The sequence below is a fragment of the Notamacropus eugenii genome, chromosome 2 (genome assembly GCF_028372415.1).
Source record: "Notamacropus eugenii isolate mMacEug1 chromosome 2, mMacEug1.pri_v2, whole genome shotgun sequence".
NCBI lineage: Eukaryota > Metazoa > Chordata > Mammalia > Diprotodontia > Macropodidae > Notamacropus > Notamacropus eugenii.
This window is the reverse complement of record NC_092873.1, coordinates 121,518,374-121,531,827: the sequence shown is the minus strand read 5'-3', so window position 1 is coordinate 121,531,827 and position 13,454 is coordinate 121,518,374. Positions and strand designations below refer to the sequence as shown.

Below are 13,454 nucleotides of genomic sequence, written 5' to 3'. Positions count from 1 at the left end.
GCATCATGTTCTTTTGGGAACATTTGTGATGAATTATTTTCATGATTCTGATACATGGGGACTATAGTTAGAAATAAATATTCTTTTACATGAAGTTTTAGAAGTTCCCATAAAAGACCATTCATATTACCATATAGGACAGAAATATGAATTCCATTTAAAGTTCTAGTTGAATATTAAATTGGAGTTTTTAGCTTCTTGATAACATCATTTTATTTTCCTCAATTATTTCTTTCTAGATAATACAGCATTTTTTTCATCTGAGCTCTGTCCAGAAATCAGAAACCACCTGACACATGTGAAAGAAAGATTATTTTTTCAATTGAGCAAAAGAGAATATACTGCTAGTCATTTGAGAACTGATAGTGTTCTTACTTGTGGGCTCCAGAATCCTACTGACAGAACAAGAAGGAATTAATGGCGCTTTAAGGATTCCCAGTAGATCTAGCATCAAAATGATATATGGGAGCCTTTAGAGCTGAAGGGAGAAATAGAAATTTCTCTCCCACCCTATTCAATTTTCTTTTGCTTGACATTGGCAGATGATTTCTTCTTCTCCTTTGTTTAACTTCTCTGAGGAAATTTATAGGATTTTTTTTCTTTTTCTTTGATACATTCAGATGTGTTGAAGCCTATATATATATATATATATATATATATATATATATATGTATGTATAAAGAAAAAAAATCACTTCTTTTTGTCCATTTTGAGGATTAAATTGATCTCTCAAATAACAAAAGTAAAATAAATGCCCTGAGCTCCAATCATCACTAACCTTTATCAACACCATGATGAAACTGAGTTAATGTCTTACAAGAGTGATGAAAAAAGATAGGGGTTCAGGGGACAACGCACATCATGATCTTTCCTTAAGGACTTATAGCAGTCTGAGTGTACAGACTCAATGAATAAATTATATTACTAAGCAGCATGTTCTATGAGACTATAGACTATCTTACTAATAAAAAAATTTACTCATTTGTTGAATCTACCACTGACTCTATGACCTGAGATAAGGTATTAATAATTCCCCTCTCTTCAAATTCAGTGGAGCAAGTTATTTGCCATCTCTTTCAATCACATTCCAAGGGATTGGTGAGAATTAGACAAAATGAAGATGATGATGATGATTCATCTCTTATTTATAACAATCTATCTATTTCAACACATTCAAGTTGTGTTTTGTTAATCTTTTCCCCCTCCTTCATTAGAAACCTGTTGTGAAAGAAACATTTGGTTTGAATATTTTTAATCCCCTTTAGAAATAAGGAAATGCAGATTGTGAAGGCCCAAGGTCCTAGTCAACTAGAATTAAGTACCTAATATGTGTTAAGCAGTGTACTAAATTGGGAATCCAAAGAAAAGCAAAAGACAGTCCTTGATCTCAAGAGGAAGGCTTACCCTATTTTTTTCTCAGGTAGGATTCTTATTAACATCTGGAAAAACAAAAGGAACAAAAAAGGAACAAAAAGCCCTCTCCTGTCTTGTTTCAGAAACTGCTTGGAAAGACCGGATTAAATGGAAACCCTCCAGGCAACAATCATGATTTGAACTGGGTAAGAAAAAAAAAAACAAACAAGGCAGGCAAATTCAGTTATTGCTGTTCACTTCAGGGTCACACTCAGAACTAGCACGGAATTAATGGGGAAAGTCACTGATGAGGGGGTGAATATCCCCCTGCCCTACACACTTCCCCACATAGCGTGAGTACCAAATGTTCCCTGATTCTTTTCCTTTGCTCATCCCTGGCTGCTCCTCCCTAGAGTTTCATGCCTATTGCATCTTCTCTCCTGGCCACATTCCTACCAGAGTAGATTTCCTTCCTTGCTCCAAATGACCAGGGGACCCACACCAGAGAGAAGTAGCAGGGTCAATAAACCACAGTACATAACAGAGATAAAAGGTGTCTCTCACACTTCTTCTTGGTCTGTCTAGCATCAAGCACAGTATCCTGCATGGGAATAAGAATTCAAGAAATGGTGGCTGATGATTATGATAGCAGGAGGTATGATTGCTGTCAAACAAATAATCCACCACATTCCCACCCGGCTATAACTAGTTGAGGGATAGCATCAAATCTGACAGAGGCATTTGCCGACAATCTTAATTAGAACCTGGAATTTGATTTAGCTTAGCTCTATACTCCTTATGCATGTCCTGCTGTTCCACATCTTGTGATTCAGAATTGCCTTTTGCCTAGGCAGAAATCTTCTCCTTATCATTTTCTTTTCTGCCAAGCTCAGTCATAGAGCTACCCTCTGTTTCTCTCTCCACTGTGTTAACTAGCTTCCTTTCATCTCAGATAACATCTTCTCACATTTCTTATGTCTCCTGAAGATGATGTTTCTTGTCACTCTCTCAAGGCTTGGCAGCAACTTCCCATGCAGTCTCTGAGCCAGGAGGACATATCATTTCACATCCTTCCTCTGCCGTTACCACCCAGCAGTCACCTTTCTCCCTTTAAAGTTTGCTGTATCCTTCTCAGATCTTTGCAACTATTATTTGTGGTTGTACTACTCACTCTTTTTCCTCCCCAGTCACTTCAGTAGTTGGCTCCCATTTTTTTCTGAAACTTAATCATATTCCCTTCCAAACATGAGCCTTGAAGCTATTTAAACTTTTCAACTCAACCTATGTCTCCAGCCTTCCTCAGCTCCACTCAGGAGTTGCCATGCTTCTAACAGTCACCTCAGCCCCAACTGAATTTTCCCTACATACTTTAATTACAGGTGTTACAAGATTTTGCTAAGTACCTGTTTAGGTCAAATAGCCTCATACAAATGAAAAAGCAGTTTAATATGACTAAACCAGGACTCCTAAGTATTTGAATCCTGAAATGGAAAAAGAGAAGGATTTATTTAGTATTGTTAAACCATTTTTATGAATAACTAGAGAGGCATCATGGAATTGAGGACAAAGTTGGCCTCACAGACAGGAAGATCTATGTTCAAGGTCTGCCTCTAATATGTACTGGATTTGGAATTGTGGGAAAGTTGTTTAACATCTCAGTGACCCAGGTAACTCTAAGATTACAAGTTTCAGAGTAGGTACTGATGTACATGAGAGAATTACCAATATCAATGAAATAATTAGTCTGGTTAGAAAAAACATCACAGAAAAAAGGTAAATTAGCACTTCAGCGTTGAATTTTTCATTTCTTTTCCAGCAATTAATAAGATTTAGAGCTAGAAGAACGTGTTTTAGAGCATGTGGTATAGTGAAACAAATTCTGTATCTGAGGCAAGAAGACAAGGGGTTTAAATAGTAGGCCTGATATTTATTACTTTTGTGATCTTGTATCTGATGCTTTGGCTTTCTGGGCCTCAGTTTCCCCAACTTTAAAATGAGGCTATTTAATTATAAAATCTATCAGGACCTATTCTAATTTCTAGTTCTTCAGTAAAATCATGCTGTATTTCCTCTGGTTTCATGAATACTCTTTTATATTATTGCCAAGATATAAAATTATTTTTGAGATCTTAACTATTATCCATCTGAATAGTAGAGAAAAGTTTACTCAAATCTAACTCCAAGATTTTTATGGAACAAATGCCACCTTATTTTTACAGTGTAGATAATATCTTACATCATCAGGGAAAGGTCATAAAATACATTAAACGCTAAGTTCTTTTTACTTTATTGAAAGTTGCATGGCTCATTTAATACACTCTTTGTGGGGTACAGACAAATGAATTGTGAAGAGAATAATTGTTTAAGAATGTGATATGTGAGAACACGTTTTGAATTTCTGTAACATTACTTAAGATATAGAAAAAAGACCTCTTGGCCAGAGAGGGAGTATAGTTAATTAAGGTTGGTCAAAATGTATTTTCTCAGTCATGCAAATATATCCAGAAGGGCTTTAAAACCAAAGAGGAAAGGAAAAGTGAAAGAAAACTAATGTACACATTCCCACCAAACTAGATTGTTTCAATGTCAGAAGAATATTTGCAAAAATTCAGAGTAGATAAAAATCTACAAAATGACTAATTTGAAAAGCTCTTCACCTTAGATTCATGTATAGAGATATATAAATCATGGGTAACAAATAAAGAAATACTCATGTAAAACGACAAATTTAAACCCAGACTTATTATTGATACTTCTTCGGATAGGACTTACAGCCTGAACTACAGCCCTATTAAGATTTAATTAACTAAAAAAGAACAGAAATGTGAAAAGAGTGTGGATCAGTTTTGTATAATAAAACAATATACTCATGCAAAAGAATCTAGAAGCAAGAACAAGAAATATAGTAGAGAATATTTTGGTAAAGATCAACAGACTAGAATATGTCATCAAATCTAGTCCAACGCAGCTTAATAGGGATGCATATAAATTCTTACATAGGTTGAATAATTCAACTTCACAAGTATTAGATGGAGGAGGGGTGGATAAAATGCAGTTGTTATGAAAAGATCTAGGGTACATAAGTGGATGCAAGTGCAACATGAGTCAACAGTGTTCAAGAAGAGATTGCTATTCAGGCCTTGATTATATTAGTTGGCTCTAAGGGTTCCTGCACCTCTGATATGCTCCAGTTCTGTGAATAGAACCTCCTTCTGATTGGGAAGCTGTTTAATGTTCTCTTAAAGCAGTGACTTTCAGAGGTGTTTTTGGAGGGGGGATTGCTTTTGGCTTTTCTTAAGGCATCTCATTATTATTTTGCTGTAAGGAGTCACAGCTCATAATGGTAGAGTCAAGAGTCTGACACATATGCATGTCATTACAAAAGAAAATTCTATGCAATTCACCAAAAACCAGATAGAGTTCAGTAGCAAACACTTTGAGATCTGTCTTAGAATTATCAAATATTAGAGGTAGAATGGAACTCATGAATCACTTGTTTTATGTTTTCTAGATAAAGAAACTCAGGGCCATGTAAGTTAAAGTAGTTAAAGAAGATTGCTCAAAGTAACAAAGTCAGTGACGGAGTCTGGGCTAGAACTCAAAGCTACTAATTCCCAATCGAGTGCTCTTTCCTCTATGCCATGTCTCTTACACAATATCTTTCTCTATCTCATATCCTCAACATCCTGATCAAAATAAGTCCTCACCAGTCTAACTGGGGAATTTTAGCCCTATACAAAAATTAAGATGGAAAAATGTTAAATGTTAAGAATCAAGTACCTGGGATATCAAAGAAATGGGCAACATATCAATGCTTAATTCCTCCCTCCACCTTCACCCATGCGAGTCACTGCAATTCACCATTGTCATTTGTATAATGATCAGCTTTGTGTCTTCATTTATTAGTTTGCCATTTCAAGATGTCAGTAACTTATTAGATTATCTTCTTGCCCAGTGATTACGACGAGGCTTTTTTTGTGTTTACAATTGAAAACCGAAATCAATATTAGATGCAAATTAGTACCATTTAAGCTTACTTTTTAGAAACTCAAGCAATGAACTGTGAAATGATTGTGATAAAGGGATGTTTATTCTTTCTGACTCCAGGTATCATATTGCTGTTTTTGGGACAAAAAAAAATTATCTTTCCAATCACAATCATGTAGCTAATTTTAATAGACTTCAAAGAAGTTTTAGAGCATTGAAAGCAGGACAAGAGAAAGCATCCTTTTCCTAACACTCCACATTTTCATATTACATTGCACCTACTTCCTATCATATTTTACCATGTACAAAATTGCAGCAGCTTTTGTTTCCCATGTAGGAATTTTATTGTTGATCATGTCATGTACGTCAGGGACGTACTAGAAAAAAAACAATCTGCTACTTCCGAAGGAAATGAGTGATGACTGCCAGGTCATTAGGAGAAACCAACAAACAAACAAACAAACAAAAAAAACCAGCCTAATTTCACAGTTTTCAGTGGCACATTCACCACGTGTATATTGAGGAAAGTATCACCATGAAAAAAGTGACAAACACAAAAGGTTAGGATCACTCTGCCATTTTTTCTCTTCTTAAGACTTGCCCCACTGAAGAAATAAACTGCCAATGGCAAATGAGTGTTTTCATCATTGGAGGCAAATGATATTGAGAAATGTCTTCTCATTCATGGTGAATCATTAAAGGCCCTAACACCAAGGAAGGAAGAAGAGATGAGCTACTTTAAAATAACTTTGTGTAGCTTATACCACTGCTGTTCTATGTTAGTATTTTTGTATAACTGTGAAATAAAGAAAGCAGCACTATAGTGCTGAATTAAAACAACAGAACAAAACAAAAAACAAATATGAATGAATCACAGGTTTGGACGTATACATGCCATTGTTAGAGGGAATCTCAAGTTGCAAAACCACATTTTAAGGGGTTTGCTTAAATGCAGGGCATCAAGCAAATTTAATGGTATGTTAAGGTTCATCTGAACTTGTCAAATGGCCCCAAGCAGCGATAATCAACTTTTCAATGTCAGACTCATTCACGCCACGAAGAATCCTGAAATAACCATTCTCTCCCCATGACTTTCCCCAGGAATTGGCGGCAATCTGCAGAAAAACAGAAGTGAAAAAATCCAGGTAGATTATTTGTAATCAGCTATAATCCTGAGAATAAAAAAAACAGAGCACTTAAATCTAATTGGTTGGTTAGGAAAAATAACTCTTACAATATTAAGTGTTTTTAAAGCATCATGTCTATTAAAATTTTCATCATTTATAGTGTTACTTATTTGTATCCAGTGATACAATGAAACTCTTTCTATAGCCTCCATTTTTAGTAATGTTGTAGAGTCATCTAGTAGCAGGTATTTTCTCTTTTATTCAGAAATTTTTACACATCTACTTATTTTTCCCAATTGTAATGAATATATATGCCCATATTAAATGGTTTAGCTGATGTTAAATGAAGAAGCAGAATAGCTAATCAGTCTCATTTTGGAAATACTAAAATAAAGACATATCCCTTGGCCAAGACTATGTGTGTAATTAGAACACATTCACGCTCCATAAAAAATTCTAAATTAGCCATCATCTTCCCCAGATTTTCCTTACGGTTTGAGCACAATATGGAAAACCAAGACTAGTTGGAGTCTGGGTTTGCTAAGTACCAATTCTTTGCTCTGCTCACCAGATCACTGTACTGAAGAGCAGAAGGTTTTGAAAATTAAATTTTCAAAATATTTTTATGATATTCGTAGTCTTTCCTCTAAGAGTAAGGTCTAATTCAGACCTTAATTCTAATGTGTATCATTAATATAATGTTTCAAGCATGCAATGAACGTATATACAATTACCTAGAAATAAGACAATAGCAAAGTTTGTGACTACAATTTAATATTATATGCTGCTTTTTTAGTAGTATAACCTGCAATCATCTCAGAATATCAGGAAATGCAGAAGAGCTAAGTATTAAAAGCAAATTAACCTAGAACAGAAGAAATCAGTAAGGAGACAAGAGTTTTACTAGACCAATAATTCCAGGATCCTTAATTTCACAAGCTTGAGGATTCCTTCAACTACTCTGCCAGGAAAGCCTGAAAAGACTTTTGTAGAGGAATAATTTGAATCAAATTCTAAAATATGATACAAGTTTTGAAGGCTGCTGAAGTTCAATACCATTAGAAATATGCCCTTAAACACAGGTAAAAATGGAGTAGAGGTAGTGAAAAACTTGTATTCGTACAAAATGTTGCTTTTTTTTTTTTATTGTGGGCAGATTAAGAAGAAAAGATCTTTAAAATCATTAAAATGCAATTGTGCTGCTTTAAATCAGTAAACTACATGAAATTTCCTCTTTGAATTTCTTTTTATATCTTGTTTTTTCCAATTATATGTAAAATCAATTTTAATATCCATTTAAAAATTTTTTGAGTTCAAATTATCTCCCTTAATCCTTCCCTAACCCCATATTGAGAAGACAAGCAACTTGATGTAGGTTAGACAAGCAAAATGTATTTCCACATTACACATGTAGCAAAAGAAAACATAAATATCAAAAAAAAAAAGGAAAACAAAGAAAAAAGTATGCTTCAATCTGCATTCAGACCATATCAATTCTTTCTCTGGAAGTGGATAACAATTTTTATTCTTAGTCCTTCAAATTGTTTCAGAATAGATAATTTTTTCACAGTTACAATATTGTTTTTAATGTTTTCAGTGTTATCCTTTTTCATCTCAATTCACTTTGCATAAGTTCATGTAAGTCTTTCCAGTTTTTTCTGAAACCATTCTGCTCATCATTTCATACAACACAATAATATTCCATCATAATCATATACCACAAAGTATTCAGTCATTCCTCAAATGATGGACATCCCCTGAATTTCCAATTCTTCACCACAACAAAAAGAGTTGCTATAAATATTTTTGGACATATACATCCTTTGATCTTTGGGGTACTGACCTAGTAGTGTAGTTGTTGCATCAAAGGGTATGCACAATTCTATCACTCTTTGGTCATGTTTCTGATTTGCTCTCCAGAATGAGTTGATGAATTCACAGCTCCACCAACAGTACATTAGTGCCCTATTTTTCCACATCTCTCCCAAAAGTTGTCATTTTCTTTTTCTGTCATATTTACCACTCTAATAGCCATGAGGTAGTAACTTAGAGTTGTTTTAATTTGCATTTCTCTAATCAATAGAGATTTGGAGCATTTTTATACGATTGTAGATAGGTTTGATTTCTTCTTCCAAAAACCCCTGTCCATATCCTTTAATCATTTGTCAATTGGGGAATGGCTCATATATTCTTATAAATTTAATTCAATTCTCTATACATTTGAGAAATTAGACGTTTATCAGAGATACTTGCTGTAAAATTTCCCCAGTTGTTTGCTTTTCTTCTAATCTTGGTTGTATTGGATTTGTTTCTGAGAAATCTTTTTAATTTAGAGTAATCAAAATTGTCCTTTGTCATCTTATGTTCATCTCTGTGAATACAATTAAGTGATAAATTCTTCCATTACCTGCAAATCTAACAACTGAGCTATTCCATGCTGCCCTAACTTGATTATGGTATCAACTTTGATGTCAAAATCCTGTACCCATTTTGACTTTATCTGTGTGCGAACTACTGAAAAGTAGTTTTTGTCATATAATGAGTCATTATCTCAAGATATTTGGATCTTTGCATTTATCAAATACTAGATGAGTATGGTAATTTATTACTGTGTGTACTTAAGTTGTTCCACTGATCTACTACTTTATTTATTAGCCAGTACCAGATTATTTTCATTATTTGCTGCCTTGTAATACACTTTGAGATCTAGTAAAATTAGACCAGTTTCTTTCATATTTTTTCATTTATTTCTTTGATATTTTCTTTTGTTCTTCCAGATGATTTTTTTTACAATTTTTTCTAGCTCTATAAAGTTTCTGGTAGTTTGATTGGTGTGGCATTGATTTCATTAAGTAGAATTGCCACTGTTTTGAATCAGTGTAGCCATGAGCACTTAATATTTCACTGGTCACTTGGATTTGACTCATGTAAAAAAATGTTTTGCATTTGTGATCAAATGATTCTTGGGTTTGTCTAAGTGGTTAGATTCCCGAGTGTTTTTTTTAACATTTTACAGAAATTTTAAATGGAAACTCCCTTTCTATTTCTTATTGTTGGACTTTTTTGGTAATAGATAGAAATGTCTATGATTTATATGGGCTTACTTTATATCCAACAACTTTGCTAAAGTTGTTAATAATTTCAATTAGTTGATTCTCTAGGATTCTCCAAGTATACCATCATATCATCTGCAAAGAATGGTAGCTTTGTTTTCTTGTTTCTTTTTCTAATTCCTTGAGTTTCTTTTTCTTCTCTTATTGATATAGCTAGCATTTCTAGTAGAATATTGGATAAGAGGGATGGTGATGGGCATTCTTGCTTCACCCCTGATCTTATTGTGAAAATTTCTAAGTTATCTCCACCATTACAGATAATGTTTAATGATGGATTTAGATACATACTACTTATCATTTTAAGGAAAGCTCCATTTGTTTATCGACTTTCTAGTGTTTTTAATAGGAATTAATGTCATATTTTGTCAAAAATTTTCTGTTCATTTTGTTATTGACACAGTCAATGATGCATACAGTTTTCATAATATGGAACTATCTCTGAATTCCTGATATAAATTTCAGCTGGTGATGGTGTATGATTTTTGTTGTATGTGTGTGATGTATTGCTGTCATCTTCCTCCTATTATTTTTCAAATTTTCCAAAAATAATGATTAAGAAAGTTGGTCTACAGTTTATTTTCACTCTTTTATGCTTCCATATCTGTGCCATAAAAGGAATTTTGAAGGACCTTTTTTGCTTTCTTTTCCAAATTATTTGTATAGTATTGTCATTAATAGTTCTTTAAATGTTTGATAGAATTGATTTCTCCCATTCTGGATTTTTTTTCTTAGGTGGCCCACTGAGGCTTATTCAATTTCTTTTTCTATGATAGGGTTGTTTAAGTATTCTCTTTCCTCTTCAGTTAATCTGGGAAATTTATATTATTGTAAATATGCATCCATTTCATTTAGATTGTCAGATTTATTGACATGCATGTAGTAAAAATAGCTCTTAATAACTGCTTTAATTTCATCTTCAATGATTATTTTCCCTTTTAATTTTTGACTCTGTTAATTTAGTTCTCTTTCTTTTTTTAAAGAAAATTAATCACTGTTTAATCTAATTCATTTTATTTTCATAAAACAAGTTCCTAGTTTTATTTATTAATTCAGTGGTTTTCTTACTTTCAACTTCATTAATATCCACCCCCCCAATTTTTAGGATTTCCAATTTTTTATTTGAGAAAATTTAATTTGTTCTTTTCTTGGGTTTTTCATTGCATACCAATTCACTGATCTGATCTTTTTTCTGTTGTTGATATAAGCATTTAGACATATAATCCATGCTCCCTCCCCAGTACTGCTTTGGCTGCTTCTTATAAATCTTGGTATGTTATTTCATGGCTGTCATTCTCTTTAATGAAATTGTTGATTGATTTTATGATTTGTTCCTGGATTCATTGACTTTTTAGGATTAGATTATTTAATTTCCAATTAGTTTTTAATGTATATTTTCAAGGCCATTTATTTAATGTAATTTTTTTGCTGAACTATGCTCTGAAAAGGATGCATTTGCTTTTTTTGCTTTTATGTATTTGTTTGAGTTTTTGATGCCCTAATACTTGTGTATTTTGTGTAGATGCTCAGTAAGAAAAACATATTTCTTTTTATTTTATCAATTTTGTCCAGATGTCTATCATATGTAACTTTGCTAAAATTCTATTCATCTTCTTAATGTCTTTCTTTTTTTTTTTGCTATATTAATCTATTTTAGAAGGGCAAGTTGAGGTTCCCCATTGGTATAGTCTTATTCTCTCATCTTGTAACTCATTTAATTTTGTTCTTTAAGAATTTGGCAGTAAGACCATTCGATACATTTATTTTAATATTGCTATTTCATTTATTTAATATTGATATTAATTCGTTGTTTATAGTACCTTTTACACCTACTTTTGTTTTGTCTGACATCATGATTGGTATTTCAGATTATTTTTTTGTACTTGAACTAAAGATAAAAGATTCCGTTTCAGTCACTTACATCTTCTCTGTATGCATCTCACTGATTCAAGTATTTTTTTGTGTGTCTGTTTTGCTTTTTCTAAAGAACATTGTTGGATTCTTGTTCCTAATCAACTCAGCTATTCACTTCCATTTTATGGGTGAGCTCATCCCATTTACCTTCATATCTATTATGATTAACTTTGTATTTCCCTCCATCCTACTCCTCCGCTATTTATTATTTTCTCTCTCACCTTTCAACCTGTCCTTCCTCAAAAATGTTTTGTTTCTGACCATCTCCTCTAATCTTTTACTTCTATTAACCCTTCTCTTTTCCATTATCACCCACCTCTCCTATTTCCCTGTAGGGTAAGACAGATTTCTATACCCAACAGAGCATGTATGGCATTCCCTCTCTGAGTAAAAAGACCCATGGTCTCCCATTGCATCCTGTGCTATCTCCAGTTGTCCTGACAGATATCTGGCCATTGAACTCAGATGATTGAAGGAGAAAGTGAGGCTAGTGATTTTGCACAGCCCTCCCTCATGCAAATCAGTTAGTTTCAAGACATGTGTCATCTCCCTGATGTCATGGTCTCTTCAAGAATGAAGGACAAACCACACAACCACAAGCCAAATCCAATGAGAGTAATGTTCAAGCATTGCCTGCCAGTCTCCCATTTACCCTCCAATGTAATAACTCTTTCATACCTCTTTTATGTGGAAAAATTTACCACATTCTGCCTGTCTCCTCTTCCCCAAGTGTATTCCTCTTTCTTCCCCTAAAATTATTTTTGATAATCATCCCATCATAATCAACTCACATTTTCCCTCGCTGTTTAGATATACTCCTGCTAATTACTACAATAAATAAGAAAAAAATTAGGAATTACAAGTGTCATCTTCCTATGTAGGAGTATAAACAAATTAATGTTAGTGAATCCTCTAAGATTTCTTTTTCCTGTTTATCTTTTCATGCTTCTCTCAAGTCTTGTATTTCAGAGTCAAATTGTTTATTCATCTCTGAACCTTTCATCAGGAATGCTTGAAAGTGCTCTATTTCATTAAATAACTACTTTTCACCCATGAATAATTAGTTATGCTCAGTTTCTCAGGGTAGGCAATTCTTGGTTATAATTCTAACTACTCTGCCTTCCAGAGTATCATATCCCATGCCCTCTGATTCTTTAATGTAGAAAATATTAAATCTTGTATTTCCTTGACTGTGACTTTACCCCATTTGAATTGTTTCCTTTCAGCTGCTTGCACTACTTTCTCCTTGACCTGGGCTCTCTGGAATTTTGCTATATTATCTCTGAGAGTTTTCATTTTTGTATCTCCTTCAGGAGGTGATAAGTGACTTCTTTCAATTTCTATTTTACACTCTAGTTCTAGGATATCAGAGCAGATTTCATTGATAATTTCTTGGTATATAATGTCCAAGCTATTTCTTTGATGAGAAGTTTAGTCAGTCCAATAATTCTTAAATTATCTCCCTTTGATTTATTTTCAAGGTCAGTTGTTTCTGTAATGAGCCATTTCAAATTTTCTCCTATTTTTTTCATTCTTTTGATTTTTTAAATTATTTCGTTATGTCTTATAAAGTCATTAACTTCCACTTGCCCAATTATAATATTTAAGGGATTGATTTTTTTTTTTATAAAAAGGCCACTTTATTGTACTTTTTATCCATTAGGATGTCAGTGCTTTTTGTTCTTCAAGTACAAACATTTATATTTTCAAAATATTTACAATTTCAATCTTGTTCTTGTATGTTTTAGAACACAACAGTTATCTAGTTACAATGTTGTTTGTTTTTAAGTCAGCATTTTTGTTTATTAAAAGACAAACCCATTCCCCCTTGAGGCACAACATCTGAACAGAACTTGGATGCAGGCAACGTGCTTCCCTACTGAACATTTTATAGCTCTATTTGATCTGAATGAATACAAATGTCTCTTAGAGAATAACTCTTGAATTTCAGTGGTGGCTGAAG

The 13,454-nt window shown here is 33.3% G+C and overlaps 1 protein-coding gene across 4 annotated transcripts in view; it reads right to left on the bottom strand.

Moving 5' to 3' along the window:
* Nucleotides 1-3,624: 3,624 nt before the first annotated feature.
* The window catches only part of TINAG (tubulointerstitial nephritis antigen), a 200,182-nt gene continuing 190,352 nt past the window's right edge, over nt 3,625-13,454 (bottom strand). For all 4 annotated transcript variants that reach the window (XM_072642496.1, XM_072642497.1, XM_072642495.1 and 1 more), the window contains one exon: nt 3,625-6,455. In XM_072642496.1, coding sequence (XP_072498597.1) covers nt 6,389-6,455 — 67 coding nt within the window. In that variant the 3' untranslated portion in view covers nt 3,625-6,388. The remainder of the gene's footprint in view (nt 6,456-13,454) is intronic.